This window comes from Phasianus colchicus, chromosome 19 (genome assembly GCF_987193195.1).
Source record: "Phasianus colchicus chromosome 19, bPhaCol1.hap1.1, whole genome shotgun sequence".
In the NCBI taxonomy this organism is placed as follows: Eukaryota; Metazoa; Chordata; class Aves; order Galliformes; family Phasianidae; genus Phasianus; species Phasianus colchicus.
Window position 1 is genome coordinate 11,821,240 of NC_143454.1, and position 27,891 is coordinate 11,849,130.

Genomic DNA, 27,891 nt, shown 5'->3' on the forward strand with positions numbered 1-27,891 from the left:
ATGTTGTCAGGCAGCAGTGGGCAGTTTGTCTGCTGGTAGCAGCCTTCTGTTTTATTAGACCTTAAGGCATTCCCCAGCCCTCATGAGAAATATTTGTGTAAATCTCAAACAATTTGGTGACAGAGTAGAGAACTGTTGCCTGATGACGTTAAGCATCATTACATTTACTGGAGGATGTTCCCCACAGATATAACAGCCTGCTTTTAAAAGTCTGTGAACTGGACAGTAAGTGATTTCCACAGAAAATTACTGTGGTGAATTTAACTCACTGCACTTTACTAACAGGGCCTTGCAGTATTTTTCAGAGATACATAAGTAATCTTGTCCAGTGTTGCTGCCTGCAGGTTGTAACAGAGCTTGCAATTGGCAACTCTTTAAAACAGAGTGGTTTGCAGTTGGTGATTAACAAGGATTATTTTCTCTGGCCTGGAGTTGGCTCTCTTCCTATTTTTTTTCCTCCAGCTTTCACTTAATGAAGTATATACAGCCATTCAGAATGTCTAGGTTTGAGATGTGAGAACTGAGAGTTGAATCTAGGTTATGTTGTGAAAACAAATATGCTTTGTTCCTAGGAAGGAATTATGGACACACATAGTATGCTGTGTATGCAGATTTTCTACTTAAATGCCACAACTACTTTTGGTTTTTATTATTTGTAAAATGGAGGAGTTGTCTTAACTGATTGTTATAGCAGGGTCCATCTTCATGTTGTTTTGAAATGCTTATTCCTCATAGTTCATCTCTTTCCAGGTTGGGAGACTTCTGCAGCAGTTGGCAATGACAGGTTCTGAAGAGGGAGATCCACGTATGAAGAGCAACCTTGCTAAATTCGACAAAGTAAGAGTCTGAACTAAAAGGAGCTAGGACTCCTGGGTGTGCTTCATCCTTCTGCAGCTTCTTTGTTCAGACATTGCAAACGACTTGCTAAGCAGTTGATTTATGTGTTACATGTACTGAAAAGCAGATTAAATCCTACACAGAGCTGGGAACAAAATCTTGAGTAGTAGATTCAAGGTTCAGGGATTCTTAATTCTACTCTGGCATAATGCTGCTTTTTAAAAGGAAATGTAGAAAAGACATTAAAGCAAGTTAACCTTTTCAAGTGGAAACTCTGAATTGCTGTCTGTGCTTTTCTTCTGAACCTAAAGAAAAAACTCAGATCTGCAGACAACTTCTGTGTAAAATCTAGCATTGGAAAAAGTAATTTGGTAGCACAAGGAAATTCTATTCCTTTCTTGCTTTTTTTGTTCTCCTTTTCCCCTCTTAGTGTCAGTCCTCCATAGCAATTCTGCAGTTACTTCGTCAGAACAGTGAAAAGAATGGATTTTGATTTGCTACTGCATACTTCTAAAAAAAAAATTGTTTATGTAACTTGAAGGTTTTTGCTAATTGCAATTGTTGTGTGTCATTGGTATGAACTTACACATTTATTATACAACTAACAGGTTAGAAAGTGATGCTGCACGATGCTTCCTTGTTTCACTTCTAGTCTGTGCTCAGCAAATTTTTTAGGACAGATTGTTTGTCATAAGCAGTGTAATTCCTATTGAAAATCTGAACCTGCTCCTATGCAATGAAACACTTAAGTGAGTTATCATTTTTGAATATGGGAAGGACCGGAAGGAAGTACTAAAACTGACTGCAGGTTTTCCTTACCTTACTTTCAGTGGTTTTAATGACGCCTGGTATTTTATCCTGAAATCTTAAAAATAGGAAGCAAAGCTTGTATTACTGTGTAAAATATTTAGCTCTTGCATTAGTGAACTGGAGGTTTTTTTAATCTCTGGTAAATGGTCTTTGTTTCCAAACTTCTTCCCTTGTAGAGCTGTGTTGCTGCTTTCCTGGATGTCGTTATTGATGGGCGTGCAGTTGAAACTCCTCCCATGTCTTCTGTCAACCTTCTGGAGGGGCTGAGTAGAACAGTGGTTTACATGACATACAGCCAGCTAACTACTCTGGTAATCTCTTACGCTTTTAAAAAGAAGTAAAATAAACTTGCCCCATATGTTTACAGGCAGTTGATAAACAGGGCTGATAATTTACTCTGCAGTTCTTAACAGCACAAATTCTAAATTTGTAGGTTAGTTTCATGCGAAATGTAATGTTGAGTGATCAACTTAAGGAAGATCGGATGGCTTTGGAAAACTTGCTAGCAAACTTACCCCAGAACAAACCAGGGAAAAGTAGCAGCCTTGAAATGACGCCGTATAATACCCCACAGCTCTCTCCTGCGACTACTCCAGCTAACAAAAAAAACCGATTACCGATAGGTAAGGACAGCAGTCTTCTTGTATGCTTTTTGATACCACAATGCATTTTTCTTTACCATTTTTTCAGTGCTCTTTTAGGTGTACTCTTTAGCTGCACCTTCATGCTACTTTTCATGTGTAGGTGGTGAAGTATTTTCTTTTGCATAGACAGGCATCTGTAGCACTTTCTGATGCAAGCACAGTGAGCGTCTCCACTCTGGACTGAGCTGGAGAAAAACGCTGACGTCGCTGTTGTTCAGGATAGTGCAAAGGGTAATAATGGGAAAATTTGAAGATGGGAAGTTTGCTGAGAAAAGTGGTGAGATGGAAGCTCTGACACTTCGTTAGTGGGACAGAGTAAAATTAAAATGATTGAGTCTTAGGAGGGAGCTGATGGGAAGAAGGAAGAGTAGAATTTTCAGAGAGTGCGTTAAGAAGAGACTGCCTCTTTTCTTCTCCATTATCTGCCTGATGTAATTATGGTAGTATATTGTAATGCAGTTTTAGGTGGTTATTTTTCTCCCTCTCTTTCAGTAGCATTTCTGAATCTGAACTTTTTCATTTCCGTAATGTTTTCTGTTGAAATAGGAAGTGCGGTGCTCTTCTCTGGTGTATATTAATGTGGGTATGACCACATGGGATGTTTTTGTTCATTTGAGAGATTTGGTGTTAATTTGTAGTGGGATCCAACTATATGGAGCCAGCTAAGAGGCACAGAACCCAAACCTCCAAACAAACCTATCCCATGTTGCTTTTACTCTGCATCTGATTTGCTCTGTTCTTAAATCTATGAAGTATTGGCACAGTAGCATTTATTTTATACCATGAAATAGTGTCGTTGCTCAAAACTTTGATTTCTTTTGTTTCATTTTAATGCTTTCGAAATCCAGGACAGCAATTGGCAGCCATTACTGCCTGGGATACCTCTGCTACCAATCTTTCAGCTCATATAACTCTAGTAACCCCTTTTGGTGGGTAATGCCTTCCTTCCATTCTTTTCTGTGAAACCTTTATTTGTAACACGATTGTGATACCTCAGCATGCCTTTGGTTCACTTTGGCACTCAGTTGCTTTTTCAGATTTCTTCACTGATTTCTTCATGAAGCTCATTTTGTATGTACATGTAGTTTAAAAAAACAGGAAACCTTATGTGTGTTTGTGTGATAATTTAAAATCAGAGTTTGGCCTGTTAGTTCTGCACACTCGTCTTGTTTTTTCCTAGATGAAATAAAGAAATGGCTGGTGTCATGCTACCATACTTAGCAGCCTTGATTCCATGTGGGCATTTTTCCTTTCTCAGTGCCAAACAGGGGAAATGAGGCTACTTGAAAAGGCTGATTAAGAGCCACAAAACAGTCCAACACCTGATGTTGAATCTTTGCATCTGTGTTTCAGACAACTGCTTGAGTCGCTTTTCTCTGCTTCTTAGGAGAAAAATTTCTCAACAAACTGCATTTTCAAGCCACAGGAACCTTGTCCTTTTCTGTTGGTCACAGACTTCTTAATGTTCTCCACTAACTTACTAAGAGTCTTTTTGTGATTGAAATGCACAATTTGACAAATGCAGAATCTGTTTTTCAAGAGATCTTTGTTTTTGGGTACTTTGTCAATGTTCCTCCCGTTTGTTTAGACCAGTGGCACACTGTTGTGAGGATACGTGGTTTTTCTATGTTGTGTGTGGGCACGTATGACTACTGGTTATACTTGAGGTATCTTTTGAGATCCCTTTCAGTTACATGGATGGAATAGTCTTTTTAACAAAACGAGTGCAGATGACTTATTCCCACCTCCAAGTACAGCTCCTAAACAGCTCTTCTGTGGCTGCTGTGGTAAATCTGCTGCTACTACTTGGTTTTATTTTGTATTCTCATGTCAGAAGATTGGGCCAATTGAAGTTAATGAAATTAGTGCTGATCTTTGGTGTAGAAATTTGTGTGGGCAAGCAGGATGTAATGTACCTTGTTTCTCTAAGCCGTTCTGTCAAAGATTGCCTTTTCACACATCAGTACTCGATTTTTAAAGACTAGCTCCTTCTCTCAAATTCTAGTAAGGCTCTGCGTTTTATAAGTTTGTTAGCATGCACGTTACCAATTGAAAACATCACAGTTCTGTATTTTCATTTTATTGTCTTTTTTCCTTTAAACAAGGAAAAGTTTTCTAATGTCGATATTTCAAAATACTTTCTAGCAACTCGTAGCAGAAGTAGGTCAAATATTCTCATGGATCAGCATGGGGATCATGAAGGGTCCTCCCAGGAGACCATCCCAGAAGTTCAGCCGGAAGAAGTGCTGGTGATTTCTTTGGGAGCAGGTCCACAGATTACTCCAGGAATGATGTCAGAAAATGAGGTATGCAACATCATCAAAGCTCAGATATTTTGAAAAATACAGCCTCTGTGTTCTTTAGTAGCAGGACAGTGAATCTGTGCACTTGAGTTTGGGCAACAAATCCAGGACAGGAATTAAAGTACTCACTTTTTTGTTTGTTTTGTTTGTTTGCCTTACTGAACTTGAGTATTTCAGCTGTCAATCCTCCCTGTGCTCAGAAGTTGTTTTCCAACAACTTCATACATCTGCAAGGTCTGAAAGTCAGTATATTAACACAGGAAAAATGCAGCTGGCAGATTTATCAAGAGGTTTTGTCATCTAACGTGCTTAAGAGCAAACCAGGCCTGCATAAATTAATTCCATTACCTCCCCATGTGCTTTGTCCTTTGCCTCGAGTGGCACATGTGAATGACAGCGCTGGAGTGCTGATCCCAAAGTTTTTGGCAACTCGGACTTTCATATCCCAGCTGGGCTTCTTGTGAGGTAGAGCTGTGGCCATGCTGCCACGAGTGCCCTCAGACCGCCTCTGAGGATAGGGCTGCTCATACAGCCTCCTCCTTCAGCAGACATGGAACAGCATTCTGCTTTCATCTTTGCCATCTTGCCTGATAGGTTGGACTGTTTTCTCTTGCAGCCTTGTGTAACCGTGAGTTTGTGTTACCCTAGACAGCTGGGGCGAGGAGAGAGCTACTGGTTCTGTTGTTAGCAGGATTTGCCTTGTGTTCACATATTGGTTACCTCGTATTTTTTCCTGGCTCTTTGGAAGTAACTTTACTTTCTTCAAATGGAATGTTAGAAAATTGATTGTACCATTAGCGTGTAGGGGAAAAAAAAAGAATCTGTGCAAAAATGTATGCAATGTTTTGTTTACTGTGTAATTATCAGGAAAGAAAGATTATTTTAAGGAAGTATTGTTTCATTCCCCCACTCCCCAGGTCTTAAATATGCAGCTTGCAGATGGTGGACAAGGAGATGTCCCTGTTGATGAAAACAAACTCCATGGTAAACCTGATAAAACCTTGCGCTTTTCACTCTGCAGTGATAATCTGGAAGGAATATCTGAAGGTGAAGGGTTACTTAAGTCTTGAAGAAGTTTTGTCCCTTTTTTTTTTCTTTTGACTATGAAAGGAACTTCTGTTAAACATAGCATGTCATTTCTGCTGTTTTAAAGATCATGCTGTGTTACCCTAAGAGCTTTTCTTTTCTGTTAGTTCTTCGGAGAAAAAGGTTAGGAACTGAATTTTGACCTGCAAAGACATAACTTAGTCTGAGAATTATGGCAAAAAGAAGCATATTTAAAAGATGAAAGCAGGGGGATTTTTTTTAAAAAATGAACTATTTATATTAAGGTAAACTGACTTATGTTGAAAATTAAAGTTCTCAGATTTTTTCATGATCTTTTAATTAACTATTATGTATCTCTGAGTCCACAGTGGTTTCTGGACTCAGAACAGTTCTTCTATGTGGGTCTCAGACAAAACAAAGCAGGGTTTATCTGTTGTATTGAACAAGTTTGTACAAATTCTGCAATGGGCATTATTATGTATAACTTCTGTCACATGGTTTTTACTCTTCTCAAAATAAGCGAACAAGCTAATGAACAATTAAATGTGTTAATAACAATGTCTTTACTGACTTTTAGTCAATGTATGGTAATAGTGAGATTCTAGCCTTCTTTTGTGAAGTATTTTTAGGTTATTATAATCATATGGTGCTCTGTACAGGTGAAGGTACAAATCACAGTGCAGGTTAAGTATCTATAAGGTAGACATTGAGAGCAGAGAAACAGTTTATCAGTTTGATATTTTATATTGGGATTACTACTTAATTTCTCTTCATTGTTTTTGTTAATTGTCTCCTGGATTGTTAATGCTGTATATTTAGGTACTGGTATTCAAATCAGATTTACAATAAAATATTTTTTTTCACAGGTCCTTCAAATCGCTCCAACTCAGTATCATCTTTGGATTTGGAAGGGGAGTCTGTATCAGAGCTTGGTGCAGGTCCCTCTGGGAGCAATGGTGTTGAAGCTCTGCAGCTGCTGGAACACGAACAAGGCAGGTGCAAGTTCTCTGAAGCAAGTTCCTGTGGTGCTGTGGGTGGGAAAGACAAAGTTCTGTGGAAAAAGATTGAGAAATCGACTAGTTTGGGACAAAAATGAGTAAATGCTCACCTTGTACAGTTTTGTACTTATTTTTATTATTATTTACTTTTAAATGCTATCTTATCTGACAGAGTCAGTTTGTGTTGTTTGTTTTTTTTTCCTTTAATGTACTCCTATAAATTTTCAATTAGAAGTAGTTGGAGGGGCCTTTCAAAAAAATTAAGTACTTCTTATTTTCATATAGCCACAACTCAGGATAATCTTGATGACAAGCTCCGTAAATTTGAAATCCGTGATATGATGGGGTTGACTGATGACAGAGATATATCAGAAACTGTGAGTGAAACTTGGAGTACAGATGTCTTGGGTAGTGACTTTGATCCAAATATTGACGAAGATCGTTTACAAGAAATTGCAGGTAACTCAGTTGTGCACCTGATATGTTAAAATGTTCCATGCTTGCCGTAAAATGGTCAAGTTGCAAAGCTCTTCTCATCTCTTTCTGAATAAGTGTTTGCATTCATTAAAGATCTTTTCTATAGGAAGATTTTGCACATGACCTGTATAGCGTCTGGTCACTCATTTCTTTATTTACAATATTCTTTCTTTATTACCTTAAGGATACTTAAAATGTCTTATTTTTCTCTTGCATGAAGATCCGTCTTCAGGAAGCATATATGTCACTATGCATTTCTGCTTTACTTTTGCAGGTGCAGCTGCAGAGAACATGCTAGGCAGCTTGCTGTGTTTACCAGGTTCAGGATCTGTGTTGCTTGATCCTTGCACAGGTTCAACCATCTCAGAAACCACAAGTGAGGCCTGGAGCGTGGAAGTATTACCGAGTGATTCAGGTCAGAATTGTGTAATTTGTGTTTATTTAGTGTGAACGAGAGGTGTATAATTCAAAGCAGCACCCTCTGTTTCAAGAAACTATTGTCCTAATGTCCTAATATTCAACAACATTGCCTTAATGTTTGTGAATGCCTTTAGTATTAGAAGGATGAAGTATTGCTAGGCAGAGAGACTTTTACTTACGAAGTTCTTAAGTTCTAAAAAAAGAGAGAAAAGGGATTGCAAAGTATAATTCTGTTTGCTCTCTTTTCCAGTGATGCTAAGTAGTGCTATCTTTGATCACAGTTCATTTTAGTTAAGTTGTATACCATTGTCTCTAAGTAATAGAATACTTAAGTAAAAACTTGCCAAATGCTTATGCGGTTGGGGCATCACTATCTTGCTGAATTGGTTCAGTTAGCTTAAAACTTGGTATGCTAAATCAAGCTCCCCACTCTTCCTTCTGTGGGTGAGTTTTAAGGGAGCTCGACATTGAGTAATGATAGTTTTTTCTCTCTTCTCTCTGTTGTCTCCATTTGTAGAAGCCCCAGATCTAAAACAGGAGGAAAGGCTGCAAGAACTGGAAAGCTGTTCTGGGCTGGGTAGCACATCAGATGACACAGATGTAAGGGAGGTCAGTTCTCGACCCAGTACACCAGGCCTCAGTGTTGTCTCAGGTGGGTTTAATTGTCTCTGAACACACATCACTATATTAGAACACAATCAGCATGTACTCTGCTGCCCTTGCTTTAATTGAATGAGAAAAATTAGTTGTAACTCTTCATACTCATTCACGAATTTTCAAAGCAGTATTTCTTACGAAAGAAATAAAAAAAAAAAAAGTGCATAAAGTGATCTGTGCTGCAGTAGCAATGGTTAGCAGTGGAGTGTTGATTTGGACTTTCTTGCATTTTGTTTATTATGAGGCTTTAAGTAAATCAACATATATATATATATGTATAGATATATACTTCAGCTCCCAGTTTTCCACAAAGTATTTATCAGAATGAAGCATCTTTCTAATGCCAATTTTCAGTGTATTCATAGCTACTGTTAAAACTATTGAAGACATAAAGCAGAAATAATTAAAGCTTATTTTGGGAATATAGAAATTCAGAATGTTTCTAGATACTACTGCTGTGAGTTAGGACTTGATTATTACTGTGCTCACCAAACATTCTAGGAGCTTCAGGATTTTGCCTCCTTTTGTCTGATAGAGTATTAAAGGTGCTTCTCTTTTTGTTGTTGTTACGTGGAAGGTATTAGTGCAACATCTGAAGATATTCCTAATAAGATTGAGGATCTCAGGTCTGAATGTAGCTCTGACTTTGGGGGAAAAGATTCTGTGACAAGTCCTGACATGGATGAAACAGCCCATGGTAAGTAAGATACCTGTAAATAGGTTCTCACTACATTAGTTAAAATTACAAGTTTAAAATCCTTAAATTTTCCTTCTTAGTAGGAGTACGGTAGAAGCGCTGAAAATGAAAGAAAAATTCCTCAGTTTTTCCTGTTTCAAAGCTTTGCTGATCACGAAGCGTAATGTTTTCCTGATTTGTTAGCACTGTTTCTTTGACAAAGGGGCCAGTATTCTGTAGAACTAGAGACTGATCTTTCAATTTAAGATCACCTTTTGCTAATTCTGTTTATTTACACTGACTGTAATCCTCTTGCTCATTGGGATTGATATATTTTTCCAGTGTTCCTTATGTGTAGGTAGTTCTTTGCACAGTGCTAACTTTTGTTTGCCTGTATTTCAGGAGCCAGTCAGTTGACATCCCCTCCTTCTCAGACAGATTCTTTGCTTGCATTGTTTGATCCTTTGTCATCGAATGAGGGTAAGCTGGAAATAAAAGGCCAAAAATTGGCATTCAGTACTTCTGTGCTAGTATCAACTTATTTCAGTGAATATTAAAAATGTGTGTGGCTTCCTTTATATTTATTACCTCAGGTGTGTCAGCTGTTGTACGGCCTAAGGTACACTATGCAAGACCATCTCACCCACCGCCAGATCCACCAATTTTGGAAGGAGCTGTGGGAGGTAATGAGGCTCGATTACCAAACTTTGGGTCTCATACTTTAATTCCAACTGATTTAGAAGCATTCAAGCAGAGGCACTCTTATCCGGAAAGGCTGGTCCGCAGCAGGAGTTCAGATATAGTGTCATCAGTTCGGAGACCTATGAGTGATCCTGGGTGGAACAGACGTCCTGGTAATGAGGAGAGGGAGCTTCCAATGCCAGCCACAGGGACGGCTGTTTTGATGGCTACATCTCAGTCATCGTCTTCATCTCCCAGTAAGGACTCCTCTAGGGGAGAGGTGAGGCTCCTATTTATCACTTGGTAGTTTTTTTTTCCCAGTGTACCAAATATAATTATTTTTCTCATGCCAGAGAAAAATGGTATTAAATGTGTTTAACCAAGGAATTACAATACACTTCTGCAATCTTTTTTAAAATAGTCTTTTACAAGTGAAAACCACAGGTGTTCAGAATGACTTAAATATGCCTGGTTCCTCTTAAATTTACTGGAAAAGCTCCATGTGACTTAGTGGAATTTGAGAAATAGTTTGGTTGTATTGTTAAAATTTAAAATGCTGTGGATCCTGAGAAACAATTTAAAAAAACTATCTTTCTTCACAGTTTTGGCTTTTCACACTTAAGCTTCCCTTTTCAGGAGGGACGTTTCTAACTTAGTCTGCTCTGGCTTTCTGTGCTTTGCTGTAGTTCTGTTTGGATTTTTTTTTTTCCAGTTGATAGAGTAGAACCTGTAGATGTCAAGGAGAAATTCAGTCTTTACATGTGATATGGTGCATATTAAAATATAAATTCCATTCTTTCACAGATTGATGAGCGAAAAGACAGTGATGATGAGAAGTCTGACAGAAACAAGCCATGGTGGAGAAAACGCTTTGTGTCTGCCATGCCCAAAGGTAGGATCTTGTCTATCTTGTTTGGGTACGTTAGGGCATGCTGCCTTTTTTGTATCTTCACTGACTTCACTAGAAAATGTTTACTGTTTCACTTTGAGCAACTTATCAGACTGACATCAGGTTGGTGCACAGTAATAGCTGTCCTCTTAAAACGTTTCTTCAGTCTGGCCATTATCTCAGCATAGACTCTGATAAGTTACCATGTATTTTTCAGCTCCAATTCCATTTAGAAAGAAAGAAAAGCAGGAAAAAGACAAAGATGATATGGTACCTGACAGATACTCAACACTACAAGGTATGTGGATAATGTTATCATAGTAATTTTCTCTCGTAACGTGCCCTGTAGATTTCCAGAGTGCCCATTAGGTGTCTATTTACAGAAAGATATGGGCTGTTGTATTTAATATTCACAACTAGCTTTCTGAATAAGAAAGTGAATGATGATTGTTGCCTTGAAGACTGCTTTTAAATTGTCATGCTTCAGTCAATATCAATTGTACTGGAATCTTGACTCAGGTCTTCGCTTATTTATTTTTAGGATGTTCATTAAAAAGCCTATGTCCTTATCACAGCTGAGCTGTAAGGATAGCTGCAGACACGTGCCTATGGTAGTTCCTTAAGTGCTAAATTAAACTTGATTTGGACCTGGGTGTTTAGTTTTGTTTCCATATTCATTTCTAGAGGCCTTCAAATATACAAGAATCACTTGCGTGTATGATATCAATATACTAATAATCTGATTTTATTTGCTCACTTTCATAGTGCTTTTTTTCCCTCCTGCTTTTGCTTTGGACTTTATATTTGAACTGTAGTTACACGGAACACAAGTAGCTATTTGTTGTGGCTAGAATCTGAATGCACGGGTGTACATTTTTTTGCATTTTGCTTTCAGTTGGCATAACCCAAGGCTTACTCCTTTTGTTTATAAATGACTTTTCCAGATGATCCAAGCCCAAGGCTCAGCGCTCAGGCTCAAGCTGCAGAAGATATTCTGGACAAATACAGGAATGCAATTAAGCGAACCAGTCCTAGTGAAGGAGCTTTAGTAAACTATGACAGTGGAGGTGAGAACCTGATGTTTATAGTCCTTACCAACATAGTTTCTCCCTCTTAAAGATAAAAAACACTTCAGTCTTCTAGACAAACGTAGTGCTGACAGCGTAATAACGTGAGCTCTAAAACAGAAATGTTTTCTCATACAACCTGTGGTGTAGTTCCTCTGAGACTGGGAATGAAATCCATGTTCCTGAAGAGGGGTCATCTGTGTTGCCACTGAGGTGGTGATTTGTTACTGGCACATCTCTTACCAGTTTGCTTTTTTTAAAATGGAAACTGAAGAAGCATATTGCCTTAAACTGATGCGATTTCTTCTTAGGGACTCGCAGATGGCGTATTTTAATGTGACCTTTCAACTTAGACAAATTGTCTTATTTCCTGTCTTTATTTTTCCTCTTATACTAACAAGAATAAAACAGAAGATGTTAGTCTAGGTTCTTCTGACTCCACGAGTGTCACTTTTCCTTTCCATAGAGACTACAGGGGATGGTGAGAGTGTCCATGACTCTCCACGTGATGAGGCTTTGCAAAACATGTCTGCAGATGATCTCCCAGACTCTGCAAGTCAAGTAGCTCAGCCACAAAGTTCTGCTTTCTCCTATAGGTAAATACACTTTCAAATTTAGTCTTAACCACAAAGAAGATTTGAAAGCTGAAGCCACGTGATCAGTTCCCCACAAAAAAATATTAATGTGAATAATAATGTCCTCCTTAATTGTAAACTTCTACATGTTCTCGGTTTTAAGCATCTCAAACTGTTGTTTTTTCTGGTGAGGTGGGAGGGGGATAGGAGAACAATGTTTAGGAAAATTCCTGTGAAACTGGTCTAGATGGTATATCTAACGAGGTGATACTCTTCCATCTTGACAACACTGGTATGTTCAAATTATGTTACGTAACGTTTAGTCTGTATTTTAAAAAGAAAAAGAAAAAAATGTGGATTGCTTTATGAAGAAGCAATCTTCACAGCAGCTTTGTTAAGGAAATGTTTTTCCTCTTTAAGGGATGCAAAGAAGAAATTGAGGTTGGCTCTCTGTTCAGCAGATTCTGTTGCCTTTCCAATGTTGACACATTCAACGAGGAATGGTTTACCGGATCACACAGATCCTGAAGGTAAATTTTCTTTACACGTGCAGAAGTTTTGTATTGTATGCATCTCCTCTTTTCTGTTGCCTACTAAATCTGGTCTTTTTTTTTTTTTTTAATGAAGTATCCCATTACAGTTAGAACCTGAAGCTGCATAACAGACTCCCAAAATACATGTACTGTTGGGAAGTACCTACAGTAGCAAGAGAGTGGCTTGAATGACTTTGAGTCTTCCCTTTGACTTAATTTGTATGTCTTGTTTGCATTCCTCCACTATACGTTTATTTGCAGACAGGTGAATCTATCTCCTTATCTACTCTTCTTTACATTTCAGAGTAGTTCTCAAATACAGATAAGGTAATGATAGAAAAACGTATTCCTTGATATCTGGACGATTCAGAGACTTAATAAATGAACACTTATTGCTTCTATGCGGAAGTTTTTGTTTAAACTGTTGCATGTGTGTTTCCCATATTGAAGAACATTTTTTTTTGTTTTGATTGTGCCCATATTTCATTTCCTTAATAATTTTCCCTTATTCTATGTTAGATAATGAAATTGTGTGCTTCTTGAAAGTTCAGCTAGCTGAAGCTATTAACCTTCAAGACAAGAACTTGATGGCCCAGCTGCAAGAAACAATGCGGTGTGTAAGCCGCTTTGATAACAGGACCTGTCGGAAGCTGCTAGCCTCTATTGCAGAGGACTATAGGTAGTTTATTCTGTATCTTACTAATGGGATTCTGAATGCATACGTTTGTTCACTAGCAGATTAGAAAGATCCTTTATTTAAACTGTACCTTACCAAATAAGTTTATTTCACTTCTACTTTTCCACAGAACGATGAAGTTGTGTCCTCTTTCTGGGAATGACTTGTATTAAATAGTAATAAACTTGAATTAAATCAGCTTGTGGCTAATATCCAGCTCTGCACCCAGAGAGATGCAGTTCAGAATTTGCTTTAGTCTTGCATTCTGCAGTGCTGCAAGGGCAGTGAAGTCTGTATAAGACTGAACTTCCTAATTCAGGTGTTATCTTTGTTTTAAAAGCAACAGGTTGAGGACTCTTCTTGCATTACAGCTTAGCAGTTTATAAAGCTATTATTTTCTATCTTTTCTGTGAATCTAATGTAGAACATTTCTTTCAGGAAAAGAGCTCCGTATATTGCTTATTTAACTCGATGCCGCCAAGGCCTGCAGACAACACAGGCACACTTGGAAAGGCTATTGCAAAGAGTTCTGCGAGATAAAGAAGTGGCCAACAGATACTTCACTACAGTGTGTGTGAGGTTACTGCTAGAGAGCAAAGAAAAGAAAATCAGGGAGTTTATTCAAGGTAAGATTAATGGAGACTGTGGATTATTTTTGTTTCTACACTCCTTACTTATGTACTAGCTTGGGTTAATGTTTCAAAGCACAACTTCTAATCTGAGGAGTAGATTCCTACCATATTCAGCTCAAATGTACATATTATTGTGATCTAACAGTGTGTTGGTGTCAGCTGTTTCCATTTTTCATAGGCTAGGAGAAGGAAAGTAATTTGACTTTCCCTGTCCTAAAAGGTTACGCAGAATCATGTTATCAAGCATCTGCTCCAAGCATGGATACTTTTAATTACTGTGGATCAACATACAAATTAAGAAATGATAAATTAAGTTGCAGCGTTCTGTTGTCAGTACAGATGCTGTGGTTGTACTTTAGTACTAAGTGTATGTAGTACTTTGAATCACATGGGCCAAAGATACAGAAACATCATAGCATAAAGTATATTGGCACAGTAAGACAACTCTCAAAACAAAGTTTCTTGAAATAATTTCTGTGTTACATATGCACAAATTTGATGAAGATATAAGAAATTTGGAGTCAGTTCTTGCTCTTGCAGCATACAGTGCTATGTATTAAATGTGTTTATATAGGCTGGTCTTTAGCAAGAATTTTTGTCTACTGACATCAAAGTTCTACTATTAAGATTCAGTGACCAAGGAAGGAGTTAAGCCCTTTCATTGGGCTAAAAGGAGGCATCTATTCCTGGATGATCTAAAAGAGAAATTGGCAACTGTGGCATTTAGGCTGCTGGCAGATGTGAGTGGCAGTTGTCTTCTGGTACAGAATGCTATAAATACGATGCTGATGAGTTGCCAGTGATTTGGTCATGCTGCATTAACTTGGCTGTGCCACTTGTTCTGTATTTTGTATAAACATTAATGTTGCAACTATACTTATTTAATAAAGGTAGGGCTAAAAAATGGTACAGATGAGTTTTCTTGATTCTTTTTTTTTTTTTCCTCTGGCACCTGACAGCCTTGCATGCATTGATTCCTACCAGCAACTGTTGTAGTGATTATTCTGGGTGTTATCTCTGTGGGTGGCAAGAACTGGTACTGCAGAGGAAGTGATTAACATAGTATCAAGTAGAGTATTGTGAGGGTATGCTTAAATGACTGTGTTCTACATACTTCTGCTTTAATTCCTGTATTCAAGTGCTCTCTCCTGAATTTCCCTGATGGGGGTGCAGGCAACACAGAGCCCCGGTGGTGCCAGGCAAGAAGTACAACATGGATTCTGAGCTCTTTCCAGAAAAGCTTATTGGAAATAATGTTGTTTTTTTTAACCTTAACTGAATGTGTTTTCTTTTTACGTTTTTATCAGATTTCCAGAAACTTACGGCAGCAGATGATAAAACAGCCCAAGTTGAAGATTTTCTTCAGTTCTTATATGGAGCAATGGCTCAGGATGCCATATGGCAGAATGCCAGTGAAGAACAGCTTCAGGATGCACAATTAGCTATAGAGCGCAGTGTGATGAATCGTATTTTCAAACTTGCATTCTACCCTAATCAGGATGGAGATATTTTACGTGACCAGTAAGTCACAGTAGTTTGAAATACTTGGTTTCTCTTTTGCTATTGGTGCAGATGGTTGCTTTTTGGTCTTAATGTGGCAGACTTGATTCTTTTAAGGCAGCCATGCTCTACAAACTTACGTTTCATTTCAGAATGTCTTGTACAAGAACCAAGAAGTATTTTAGCATCATGTGTTTGCAAAGACCGCAAAAACAGAATAAAGTTAAAAATGTAATGACTTAAGATACAGACTTTCAGTTCTGTGTGTGTGCTGTGAGGATGAATAAAATCTGTTTCAGGATTCCTTTCTTCCATTTTCTGTTTTGGTACAGTACTTTCCATCTAGGGTTTCTGCTGTATTTTATTGAACATCTTTTTTTGAATGGTTTACTGACTTTGTAGTTGATTATATGGGAAAATCCTCTATGTGGCTTATTAACCTAATCTCTGTTAGCTGAGATCATCATGATATGTATTCCTGAAGATCTCTCCTGTAGTATAACAAACTAGTGGGAAACTCCTGGGGTCTTCTGGCTGCTACTTGCTTCTTATTCTGATTTTTTTTTTTTATGTTTGTTTTTAGAGTCCTTCATGAGCACATACAGAGGTTATCTAAAGTGGTGACTGCCAACCACAAAGCACTTCAGATTCCCGAGGTAAGAACTTTTCCTTCACTCTGTACGTTGGAGTTTTTGGGTTTTGATTGTGTTTGTGATGAGGAGAGGATTGTTTTGCTTTACATTTTGAAACATTACTTTTATAGCCATACAGCTGAAATACCCTGCAGGAAAAACACTGCACCAATACTTCGGGGTCATCCACTGATCTTTTGAAATTCTTTTTTTCTTCTTTGAATTTTACCACTTCTGTCCTGATGGTAAGATTGAAGCAGTAATATTATACTGCAATAAAATGCAAACATTCAGATAGTCTCCTTTAGAATACAAGATTTTAACCCTTTATATTTCTAACATGACTTATACGCTATGACTGTGGTTTGTAGTTATCAAATTAGCTTTCAGAACTAGCCATCATGAAAGGAACCTTGACACATCTATCAATTTGCCTGGTGTTTTCACTTTTCTCAGGGCTAAGAAGGTAATTAAATTAGATTGGAAGACTTAAGAAATATGTGAGTGGCTGAATGCTTGCAGTCTTCCTAGTTCAGTGTTTGAGCTGTGTGACTGAAAATGGTAAGCATTCGTAAAGCTGCTTATGTGTGGAAGACAGACATACAGATCTACATTGTTTCAAAGTAGGGTACTGTAGAAGTCAGGAGAAAGTACAGTCTAATTATGTTAATTGCACATACAGTGCAATTTCCTTGTGATTTTTCATTATAGTATAGCAGGAAGCCACCTTTGTTCTGTGTGCAATGGAACCATACTGACACAGAGTTTCTCATTTATCCAGAGCCTTGCTCCTGCCTCTGTTACCTTGGATCCTCTGTGGTGTTCAGTAGTAGCACAGGTAAATGAGAACTGTTGTTGGGTTTCTTTCTCCTAGGTGTATCTCCGGGAGGCACCGTGGCCATCTGCACAGTCTGAAATCCGTACAATAAGTGCTTACAAAACCCCCCGAGACAAAGTGCAGTGTATCCTGCGAATGTGCTCAACCATTATGAACCTGCTTAGCCTGGCAAATGAAGATTCAGTACCTGGGGCAGATGACTTTGTTCCTGTTCTGGTCTTTGTTCTCATAAAGGTGAGTTCTTCTGCAGAGATCACAAACTACAACTAATTCTTTTAGTAAGCAAGCAAATATTAGGAAAAATGATAATGCATTTGGGTAACTAGGAGCATGCTAGACTATAAAGGGAGAGCTAATCCAGCGGGCTTGAGTAGAAATGTGGTCACAACTAAGATTTTAGAATCCAAGTAAACTTTGCAGTTGGAATCAAGGAAATTGAGGGCTAAGTATTGTTTGGAGGTGTGGAGGCAGTGGTTTTCATTGTTGATCTTTGGGGTGGTTGTTTTTTTTCTTTTTGAGAAGTGTCTGCCAGCACCTATCACTTGTTCGTGCTTAATGTTGTTCTCTTTGATGACCAACATCCACATTAATACTGACTTGCTTTTTTTTTTTTTTTTTTTTTGAAACATGAGAGTTTGGAGAATGGTAGGTGATGTATAAAATGCTCAAATAACAGATTAATGTGCTGAAGTCTGTGATGACTTGATAAGTTCTGCCTGTGATTTCCTTCTTTTCATGGCCTGCCTGTCATTTTTCTGCATTAGAGAAGTGCTCCTTTCATTGGTCACATTCCTCCTGAGGGGGGAAGTGATGGTGCTCAGGATAGACAGTTACTGCCTTACACTGTATTACATAATCCTGTGTTAGGTGCTGGTGAGGATCACTGCAGAAATAGAACTGTACTTTTATTCTGCTGCTTAATTCTCTGAGTTTAGTTTTGAAAACAAACTGTAAGCGTCTTTTTCTTCTTTAACCCTCAGGCAAACCCACCTTGCTTGCTGTCCACTGTTCAGTACATAAGTAGCTTCTATGCCAACTGCTTATCTGGAGAAGAATCCTACTGGTGGATGCAGTTCACAGCAGCAGTTGAATTCATTAAAACTATTGATGATCGCAAGTAACTCAGCACATACATGGGCAGACTGTTAGCAGAAGAGTCTGTAAGAATGTACAACAGCTGCAAAAGCTAAGAAAAGACTTTGATTGTATAATACTGTACAGAATCGAGGCATTTTAAAACACAGCTTTACTAATCAAATTAATTTAACAGGTTTTCCTCTTCTTTTGGTTGCATTTTTCTCCCCTATAGATACTGGCACTGAAAAAGGGACCACAGTTTTCAGGTATTTTGGAATCTCAAAACATACAGAAAAGTCTTTGTGGGTTTTCCACCACCCCTCTTCCTGAATTCTTACTCACGTGAATAATTCACTTCATTTCTAATGGAACACTGAAACAAGAATAATCAGGGCAACCACTTAGTGTACTTTCTAGCTCAATACACCTTTTATTAATAAAACACCAGCCACACTGAAAGTTTGTAGTAGGTGACGTTAGTTACCAATTGTATCTCACCTAAATTGAAAATCAGAGAGGACAGTGTAAATAGTATATAACTATATTTAATGCATCGCAGTTATCTTTGGACTCATTATCCTTTGAATAAACAAGGAAAAGCCTCTCTGACCTCTAACAGGTTGTTACATACTGTGCTTTGGTAAATGAAAGGACTTCCTCAAAAAGGCAAAGATTAAAAAAGGGCAAATGGAACTATTTATTAAAATGTAATTAAGAGTACTGAAATTTCTGAAACTGGAATTTATAATAGACAGGGCTTGTTAGATAGCTGAACACTTTTTGGCTAGGGCATTAGGGCACTATAAAGGTTTGAATATGTAAAGGAGAGAGGGTCTGTAAGTTACAGTAGATAAGCCTAATATAAAAGAGGAGTAATAAAATACCTTACTGTAATATTTTTTCTGAAATATTGTGTATACTGTACAAACCCCAAACAGAGATCCTTAACAGAACCTTGGGCTGTAATATATATTTTGATTAGTGACATTAAATACATATACCAGGGGTTTCAGTGAATGTTTTTACTAAATGTTCTTCATGTTGTCTGCTATGCAGCAGTGCAAGTTTTACTGTTCATATAAAATATTTTAAAATGTAACACTGTTCTTTATGAAACATATCATGACATCAGTTCAGGGTGTTTTATAGATTTCCCACCCCACCTTTCCCTTAAACTGACAATTATGAATTCAAAGAAGTTTTTATGCACAATACCACGTGGATTTTTCATGAATGAAACAGTCTGAGTGATGGCCAGTGGTTGTCACGTGTATACAAGCAATTGCTGTTCTTTTTTAGCTACAGTTACACTGAAAAAGGGCAGTGAGCCTTTATCTTTTTCATGTCAGTATTATTCTTCGCTCTTCCTGGAGTGTGGAGCGCACTTCTGACAGAAGGGCACGCTAAGGTGTGGTGTCTGTGAGTGGTAAAGGAAAGAAAATCCTTCTCATGTTTGTTGCAAAATACATTTGTTTTGGTTTTGTGGGTGCGTGCATTCTGATGATTAAAACCTGCACACAACTGGTACTCCAGAAAATAATTTGGTTAACTGAAATGAGAACAAGTTATGCAAACTGTCATGTGCTTGGTTCGGCTGTGCTACTTGTCAAGGCATCATTAAAGAAACTTCTTTACTAGGACTCTTCTAACACGTAATTTGCTGTGGCACTTTTGCCTAGCTAATCCTAAGCGAGAGAGAGGAATGGGAACTTTTATTTAGAGTCTTTCTGCTCTGAGAGATTTCATTCTGTGGAGGAGCAACACTCGATAGAAATGGAATTCCTCTGATTGCCTTACTGCAGTAACTCAGTGTGGAGCACTGCAATACTCCAGTTATTTAGCCTTGATGGGTTATTGGTGCTGAACACGTAACTTAATATTGCAAGCACAGCCCTGACCAATAACATTCAGAAGTGAAGCACAAATATGCCCTGGAAGGTATGGCAAGATCATCTCTAAAAGCAATATAAACTTATTTATAGTGAAGTCTCCTTAATATTTAATTATGACTTGGGTACCAGATGTTAAGACCAACGTATGAAAGTTCCTTTAGTCCTGCAGTTTGGGTTTTAGTTAAGGAGAATATCTGATCCCTAAATTGGTGTTGTTCTGAATTGTACTCGTTTAAAGGATGGCACAGAGACACTAAGCTGGTGATTGCCCTGTGCATCGCTGCCCTTTGCCTGCTGGCAGATGGGGGCTGATCAGCACCATCATGTCTTTCAGATTTGCTCTCCTTTATGGAAGGGGTAAGAACCATTTCCTTTGCAATCTTTATTACATTGTGTAGAAAAATACTTAAAAGAACTGGAGTCATTCTAAAAAATCATTTTTAAAACAGCGTTTGTTTTGATGTGCCCCAGGTTAGCTGAGAGTCTTCATTGCAAAATTGCCCTTTGCTTTTTTTCTTAAACAGCTTCGAAAGTTCCTTAGGTCGCATTGCTAGCTGTAGTTAGAGGATTCGGTTTTCCGAAGAATTAAAAACCTTCCTGTTGTATCACATTAATACTTTCCCTGGTGTCCTGTAACATTTTATTTTAGAATGATGAATTAAATGTGTAGAAAGTGATGTTGTTAGATTTTGGTGTGCAATGGTAAATGTGAAAAGACGGTGCATAAAGGACCAAAAGTGACAACTGTTGCCAAAAGGCGCCAGCCAACCACGTACACCCGATTCTGTAAACTTGGTGCTCTCTCTTCAAATGCCTTCAACAACTGAAGGGCGAATGGGGCGTTCTGAGGGAAGAGGTATGGGGTCATTAGCAGTAGGTTGTTTGTAGGCTCAAGGGCTGTTTGTTGGTGCATCTGGAGGAGCTGCTGAGTTAAACGGTGCCATGACTGTCCCTGTTAGTGTTGCTGAGGTGGTGGTTTCATTTTTTCAGGAGGAGAAGTGAAAGAAAAGGGCTGGTCCTTTCACCCCTGAGAAATTACTTTTTTTTTTTGTTACTCTTAGGAATTCTCTTTAAGGCTTTTTTAGATCCTCTTTAAGGAGAGTTGGATTGGGTGTGGCCTATTTAGTTCAGAGGTTTTTGTTTTGAAGACCTTATACTACCAAATGCTGAATGAAACTGCCATAATTTTCAGGAAAAAAAGCCACGATCCTGTTTCCTGTGTTGGGTTTCTGGTGAGCACAGTATTGGTTTGTATTGCTGGAAAACGTTAACGTTCTTGAAGCCAAATTGGAGCAGAGGTTTGAGAACTCACTGCTGCTTTCAAACTGCAGCGTGTGGAGGAAGGCTGGTGGGGCAGAAAAGGAGCAGCAGGAGAGGGCAGACCTGTTTAGCAGCAAAGATTCAAGCAAGTGAAGCATGTGTGTGTGAAATCGAGTGTAACTTATGCGGCCGTGTGCAGCACCGACTGTGCAGCCTCAGGCTGGCAGCAGGACGGAGAGCTGCAGCAGCAGGACGGGGCGGGCAGCTCTGAGCCGGGAACAGCTGGTGCCTTGGTTGAGCCTGTACTACTGGAGAATTAACCTCTGCTGAGTGCGTAGTGTGTGTTCTGTACCTTTTAATTGTGCTTTACCTCTATTTAAAAGCTTTGTACTGCCTCTCCTATTTGAAACTGGTAAAGCCTTTATACGTCTAAATCGGCGAGCTTGCACAATCTTGTATACAGGAAACCCATCTTGTCTCTAACGTGATTATTCATGTATTATTCTGTAAAACTGATTAAAAGGAGAGCAGTTGGCCTGGCTGGAGTCCGTGTTTGTGCGCTGTGCCCGCGGGGCTGCGTGGGGACTGCGAGCAGCGCACCGCGCTCTGCTGCCGCACCGCTCCGCCGAGCTGCGCCGGGAGAAGCCGGCTGTGCGCCGCGGGGCAGCGCTGCCCGTCGGTGGGAGCTTCCTGCAGTCACCGTTCTCAGCGCTGGCAGCGGGCAGGAAACAGCGCCTGAAAGCGCTCTGCCACGCGCGATCCTTTTTTTAGCTTTGGGAAAATGGCAGAATTGAACTATTAAGCGCTCTCGGGGGCACGGTGGGCCCGGAGCCGCAGAACCCGGCGCGCGCCCTGTGGCTGGAGCAGCCGGCACTGCACGGGCGCCACGTGCTCGCCGGCCCGGCCCTCCGCACGGAACGCCGGGCGGAGGCCGCGTTCGGGCAGAGCTGCCCCCTGGCGGCCGCGAGGGGCGGTGCGGCACGGCCCGGCTCCACGGGCGGCACGGCGGCGCTCCCCCCGCCCGGCCCGGCGCGGCACCCCCAGCCCCGGGAGCGGAGCGGGGTCGGCTCTGCCGCCCGGTGCGGCCGCTGCGCGCGGGGCCGCAGTGAGCGCGGTCCCTGCAGTGTTATTGACCTTGATTCTCTCTCATTTGCATCCGGCATTTTTCATCCTCTGGAATACGGTGTTTGGGGACCTTTCCATCATTAAGTGGATTTACAGCAATTTCCTTATGTGTTTTCTCCAAGGGATTCTGTTATGAGAGGCACATTAAATCTCCATTAATACCTCATTATCCGACTGATAAGATTACCATGATAATGAGGCAGAAATTCTAATTGTTTCACTTCTTATTGTGCCTTTCATTAAATCATATACCTGGAAGTTGCTGTCGGAGCGAGGAGCTGCAGCCCCCGGCTGGGAGCCCATTCCTGTGTACTGCTCCCAGACCACGGCCCCGGGGACGTTGGCAAGGGGGTGATCCGTGGCCGCCTCCTGCTGCTGCTCGCCCATGGCTGCTGGGCTGCATGAGGCCGGTGCCCACCTGGCTGGGTGAGCACTGCTGGGCAGTGCGGCAGGGCATGAAGGTAGGCTCACAGAGACCCACGGCTGCCAGGCTGCAGGATTTGGGCTCTGGTGATGCTGGCAGCCCGCTCCTCTCCATCAGTGCCCTTCTGCTCCAGTAACTGCAGCGCTCTCCCTAAGGCTCGGGCCACGGCCCTGCTCCTGGCAATTGCCCCCCATGGGCCCAGCATGCCCTCGGTTCCCGCTCATGTGCCAGGGCCATGGCTTTGTGCTGCTCTTTCCTGAGGGCTTCCAGGTGCAGGGGTGTACAGCGTGTCACAGCCTCCTTTGAGCTGTTACAGCCCATCAGGTCAATGATCCATGAACTAAAAAGTCTCTAAGCAGGAGCAATTATTGTCTATCATGTGTCAAAGGCGCCTGTATTGACCCCGATAGATGGAGCCATTATGGCCTGTTGAGTCAACGATCCATGAACCTCGGTCCCCGGGAGTAGAGGTCCTGCCTCACTGTGCTGGCACGACTTGTCCCAGCACAGCAGGTCCCCTCCATGGCCAGACCCGGCGTGTCCTGTCCCCCCAGATGAGCCACGTGCTCCGGGCACTCCGGTCTTTCCTGGGCTTTGCACTGTGTCTAGGCAGAGGATCCCGCCTTGCTGGGTGGTTCCTTTTGCCTGACTGGGAGCCTCGGGCAGGGCCTGGACCAGCTGTGGTGGGAACAAGGATGGGGAGATGGAGCCCTGGGTCTTGGTGCTCCTGCCTGCGTTGCTCACGTCTGGATCTGCAGCAGCAAATAGTGTTTTCCTGCACAAGTGGACTTTGTTAGGCTCCTCCCTCACTAACAAGGCGACGTCTCCATAGTAACTGGCGCATTTAGAGGGCAGGAGGCGCACGGGAGACAAAGGCTGTGCAGGAGCGGCGGCAGAGCTCACTGAACCCGGCCCAGCGGAGGCGATGCCTTTACCGTGGTGCTGCGCCGGCCCTGCTGCGGTCTGTGAGGAGCTGGGCGTGATGGTGCAGCCCGGGAGCTTGTTGTGGCCACGCGGCAGTGGGAGGATGGCTGTGGCAGGGTGAGGTCCTGGCGCTGCTCTGCCAAGCTGGAGCTGCCCGTGTGCCTGTGGTCTGGCTGTGCCGTGTTCCCCGCCCTGCCGGCAGTGTGGCCACGTCCCCGTGTCGCCAGCAGAGCCACTGGGCTGGGGTTAATCAACATTCATTCATGTTTCCAAGTGTAAATTGAGCATTTGTTTAATTACGTGTAAGTAGCAATACATTCTGGCCATTATCTAAATCACTATTTTATTTCCTGGATGTGGTTTCATAATGCTGGGTTTGTGCTCCAGCCTCTGCATCATTAACAGAGAAGAGTTAATGAATATAAAAGCGTAAAGGCTAATTACACTTTAATTTACAATCACGGTCTCATTTTGGGACCACATGAAATCTGTTTTGAAAACAATTAAAAAAAAAATCCCCGTGAAGGTCTGTCTGGTGAGCAGCGGGGTTTTGGCACACAGTGAGTGGTGCTGGCGGCGGGGCCTGGCGCCCGGTGTGCGGTGCTGGGGCTGCGCGGGGCCGGGAGCTGCCGTGGGTACAGAGAGGAGAGGGACGTAAAGCCCAGCCTGAGCGGAGAGCACGGTTCACCTGAAGGAGACAAAGATTTATAGGGCTGCAGATGTTGAAAGCAAAATTCAGCGGGACTGCTGACTCAAGCACTTTGCCATCTTTACAATTACGGGAGATATAATGGCGTGCTTTGAGGGAGCGGGGCTGGAGCCGAGGCAGGTATGGGCACCAGATATCGCGTGGTGACGCAATCTGGAATTGAAGCTCACAGCAGGAGAGGTGAAGGAGAGCAGCTTTGGACTCCAGTTGTACTGTGACACCTACAGGAGCTGCTACAGGAGTGCCTGGTGTGCATCCATGCATGTGGGCGTGCACCTCCACTGCCATGGGGTGCTGAACGAATATCTCTGTATTTCCTTCACTGTTCTGATGAAATGAAACAAAAACAGAACGCTGACTTCAGGAGGGAGTGGGGCCTGTTCTCTGTGCTGGGCTGGCTGCCTGCAGAGGAAATAAATCTCCCCGAGAAAACCACTTTGCTCTCACAACTTCAATCCAGCAGGGCACAGTGGCATCACTCACTTCTTGTTTTATTTAGCTGATACTCCCTTATTGGGCCGGCAGAGCTCTGTGGAAGCACAGTGCTGCTCCAGGGCTGTGGGCAGTGATGCCCGTAGGCAGGTCTGTGCCATGGCTGCACTCCAGACGAGGGCAGGGTGTGTCCTGCTGCTCCCAGGCAGTTCTGGAGGCAGTTCCGGGCCATCTGCTCAGAGTTTAGAGGACTCAGCACTCAATGATGGCCCAGAAACTCTACAAATGCCTCTCCTGGTGATGGATATGCTGAGCCCTGGACCGGTGGGCTCTGCCCACACTGAGGCACCGTATGTGGCACTGAGCTGCTGAGCCCAGTGCCAGGCCATCCCTGCTGCTTTCCCCCTCCTGGCACCAGAGCTGCATACAGCTGAAACCCTTCTGAGTCCCTCAGACAGGTTTGTCATCCGCTTGTCACCGAGCAGCAAGGCCGTGTCACTAATGAACACATCCAGCGCTCTGAGTGCCTGCAGTCGCTAATTGAAAGCATTCACAATTGGGAATTAATGTGGGTTATGCACACTTGCTGCACTAATAAAGATTTGCCTTTCAAAAGCCTCCGTCTGCTGCAGGTGGCAGTGTGTGGTGCCAGGGAGTGGCACTTTTGGCCCATGTGGCACCGCAGCACGCAGTGCCCCGGCCGTGTCCTGCAGCGGGCAGTGCTGCTGCACAGTGCTGGTGCTCTGCAGGCAGCCTGTGCCCTCCAGCAGCTGCAGCTGAGGTGGCTGCTCTGCACGCTGCAGGCCGGCAGGCACGCAGTGGCCCTGGCAGCTGCAGATCTCCTGTTACATTGTTCTGGAATGGGGAGACGTCCCTTCTCTGCCAGTGCCAGGTCCTCCTCCTCCAGTCCTCATGTTACCAGCGATGGTTCCGTATTTACTTCAGATCATGGAGGGAAATGCTGAATATCACCATTCGATGACGATTCCCCATTGACAGCCGCTTTCTGAGAGCTGTCAGTCAGTGTGCTCCTAATCCTTTTAATGTGTGCTCTATTGATATTACATAGAGCTAATTTTTTAATCAAAACGTCATGTGCTATTAAATCAAACGCCTAACAGGACCTGCGCGTACCGCTGCTCCTCAGTTACTTTCATTACTTACACTTCTAAATTCAGAGAACAGACCCCAATTTTTTGACAGGCTGTGGTTATCTGTGAGCTGCGCCAGCAGCACTGCCTTTCTGCAGCGACAGCATCTGTGCTCAGCTCCCCAGCTGCAGTCTGTGGCACCGGCGTTGGCCGGAGGGGATCGGCCGAACCACCTCAGCCCAGTGCTGGCACTCGGGGGCACTGTGGGGACCCTCAGTGCTGCAGTTCTGCACTGCGGGCTGCAGTCTTCTGCTCCGTGGGACCAGCAGCTCCAGGTGGATGTCTGCAGTGAGATGGGTCCTGAAGGCTGTGGTGGCCGCGTGTCCTTTGTGGGCAGGAGGTGCCCAGCAGGCGGTGTGTTCGTGGGAGGGGGACACGTGCCCCGGTGCCATATGGGGCGACCCGGCCATGGGGACACGGGGCTGGGGGGGTGGCGTGGCCCTGCTGCCACCTGTGCTGGGCGAGGAGCGGGGCCAGGGCACTTCACAGTTAACGGCTCGGTGGGGAAATGGGAATTTTCCTCCTGTATTGGATGCAGCTTCTGACCTGAAAACAACCAATCCAGCCTCTCCTGGACTTGGAGCACGAACAGGCGTGCAAATGCGAGATGACAGCCCACGGCACACCAATATGGTTACCAGCTGTCCGGCTGCCATGGGCCGCGCTGTCCTGCACACAGGTGCAGCCGGGGAGGGGGTGTGGGTGGGGGCCGGGAGGGGCAGGGGGGGGCACGCTGCCCATTGCCACGGGCAGAGCAGTCGCACAGCCCCACACCTCGAGGGGCCCCCGGCAGCCATGCCCCCGGCTGCACAGCGGGCACATGAAAAGCTCTGATTCTGGAGAGCAGCCATCATTTGTGCACCTCGCTTAATTCCTGGGTTAACTTCTTCCTCCCGGTTCTTCCTCCCATCCTCTCACAGCACCTCCCTGCTCGGTCTCTGAGCTGTGGGACCTGTGGTGGGGGTGATACCCCATGCTGGGGCTTTGCCACCTCTCTCCTCTTCAGATCAAACAACTCTTTGTAAATCTAAATTAATAAGGTTGCCCGGCTATAGACAGAGGAACACGTACTGTATCTTGTCTTTGTCGATCAATGCATTATATCATCCCATAAAACTGATTAAAAAGCAGAGCAGTTCATCTCGCCAGGTTCCATGTCTCAACATTATAAATTTCATATTATGGTTAATGATTGTCAGTGCAGATGGAGTACATGCAAGCTGATCAGTATTGTAGTTTATAATTAATTATTGGAGTGTTGCTGCAGAGGACACTGAGGAGGGGGTGGCTGCTGATTAGCAATTTGTTCTCTCAAACACTGAAGGAGCAATGGGAATGGTGTGCGCCTGGCACTGCAGGCAGAGGGGTGGCTGCTGGCACACAGAGCATCACTGGGACCAAAACCACTGCTGCGCTCCTGTGGCACTGTGGCAAGGGAGGGATGGCTGTGGCACACAGAGCCCTTTCCCCAGCCCTGGGCGAGCGGTTCCACGTTTGTGCCCAAGGCCCAGGGCTTTGCTCTGCAGCCCCGCAGCCCCGGCCCCATCTCACCGCTGTGTGCTCTTCCCACAGCTGGCACTGGTTTCTCATCTGGAGATCAGAAGGGCAGAAATTCTGTGGGAAATGAAAAAAAAACAAACCCAAAGTTCCATTAAAGGCGAACTACCATTGGCAAGTGTGCACTGTAATTGGATTAGGTCTTTATCAGATCTTCCCATTTGCGGAGGCGTGAGCAGTCCTGGGGCTGCGCAGAGTCAATCAGTGAGGCCAGGGGGGGCCGTCTGCTCCTCTGCGGGGGTGCCGGCTGATCGAGGGGATTTAGCTTTTATTGACTAATAATAATGTTTTACAAAGGGAGAAGCGGGGCCCTGCGCCAAAGGAAAGTGTCTGAGCTCGCAGAGCGACTGGCTCACAGCGGCGGTTTGTGTTTGTTTATTTTCCATTCCCGGGTTTATCACGGCGATGATTTCAATCTCCCAGCAGCGAAGCAATGAGAAGCACCAAA

The 27,891-nt window shown here is 42.7% G+C and overlaps 1 protein-coding gene across 11 annotated transcripts in view; it reads left to right on the plus strand.

The window, feature by feature from the left end:
* The window catches only part of GAPVD1 (GTPase activating protein and VPS9 domains 1), a 28,268-nt gene extending 9,634 nt beyond the window's left edge, over positions 1 to 18,634 (plus strand). For 9 of the 11 annotated variants that reach the window (XM_090121275.1, XM_090121273.1, XM_031601986.2 and 6 more), the window contains 23 exons: positions 751 to 837; positions 1,824 to 1,958; positions 2,081 to 2,270; positions 4,437 to 4,597; positions 5,512 to 5,641; positions 6,508 to 6,633; positions 6,925 to 7,098; positions 7,391 to 7,531; positions 8,054 to 8,188; positions 8,771 to 8,890; positions 9,272 to 9,349; positions 9,463 to 9,830; positions 10,355 to 10,442; positions 10,657 to 10,737; positions 11,384 to 11,506; positions 11,973 to 12,102; positions 12,502 to 12,611; positions 13,134 to 13,293; positions 13,729 to 13,916; positions 15,230 to 15,443; positions 16,006 to 16,078; positions 16,929 to 17,126; positions 17,873 to 18,634. In XM_090121275.1, the coding sequence (XP_089977401.1) occupies positions 751 to 837; positions 1,824 to 1,958; positions 2,081 to 2,270; positions 4,437 to 4,597; positions 5,512 to 5,641; positions 6,508 to 6,633; positions 6,925 to 7,098; positions 7,391 to 7,531; positions 8,054 to 8,188; positions 8,771 to 8,890; positions 9,272 to 9,349; positions 9,463 to 9,830; positions 10,355 to 10,442; positions 10,657 to 10,737; positions 11,384 to 11,506; positions 11,973 to 12,102; positions 12,502 to 12,611; positions 13,134 to 13,293; positions 13,729 to 13,916; positions 15,230 to 15,443; positions 16,006 to 16,078; positions 16,929 to 17,126; positions 17,873 to 18,013 (3,351 nt within the window). In that variant the 3' untranslated portion in view covers positions 18,014 to 18,634. Of the gene's footprint in view, positions 1 to 750; positions 838 to 1,823; positions 1,959 to 2,080; positions 2,271 to 3,139; positions 3,221 to 4,436; positions 4,598 to 5,511; positions 5,642 to 6,507; positions 6,634 to 6,924; positions 7,099 to 7,390; positions 7,532 to 8,053; positions 8,189 to 8,770; positions 8,891 to 9,271; positions 9,350 to 9,462; positions 9,831 to 10,354; positions 10,443 to 10,656; positions 10,738 to 11,383; positions 11,507 to 11,972; positions 12,103 to 12,501; positions 12,612 to 13,133; positions 13,294 to 13,728; positions 13,917 to 15,229; positions 15,444 to 16,005; positions 16,079 to 16,928; positions 17,127 to 17,872 lie in introns of all 11 variants that reach the window. The other 2 variants (XM_090121278.1, XM_090121277.1) reach the window with 2 other exon arrangements.
* Positions 18,635 to 27,891: the final 9,257 nt, after the last annotated feature.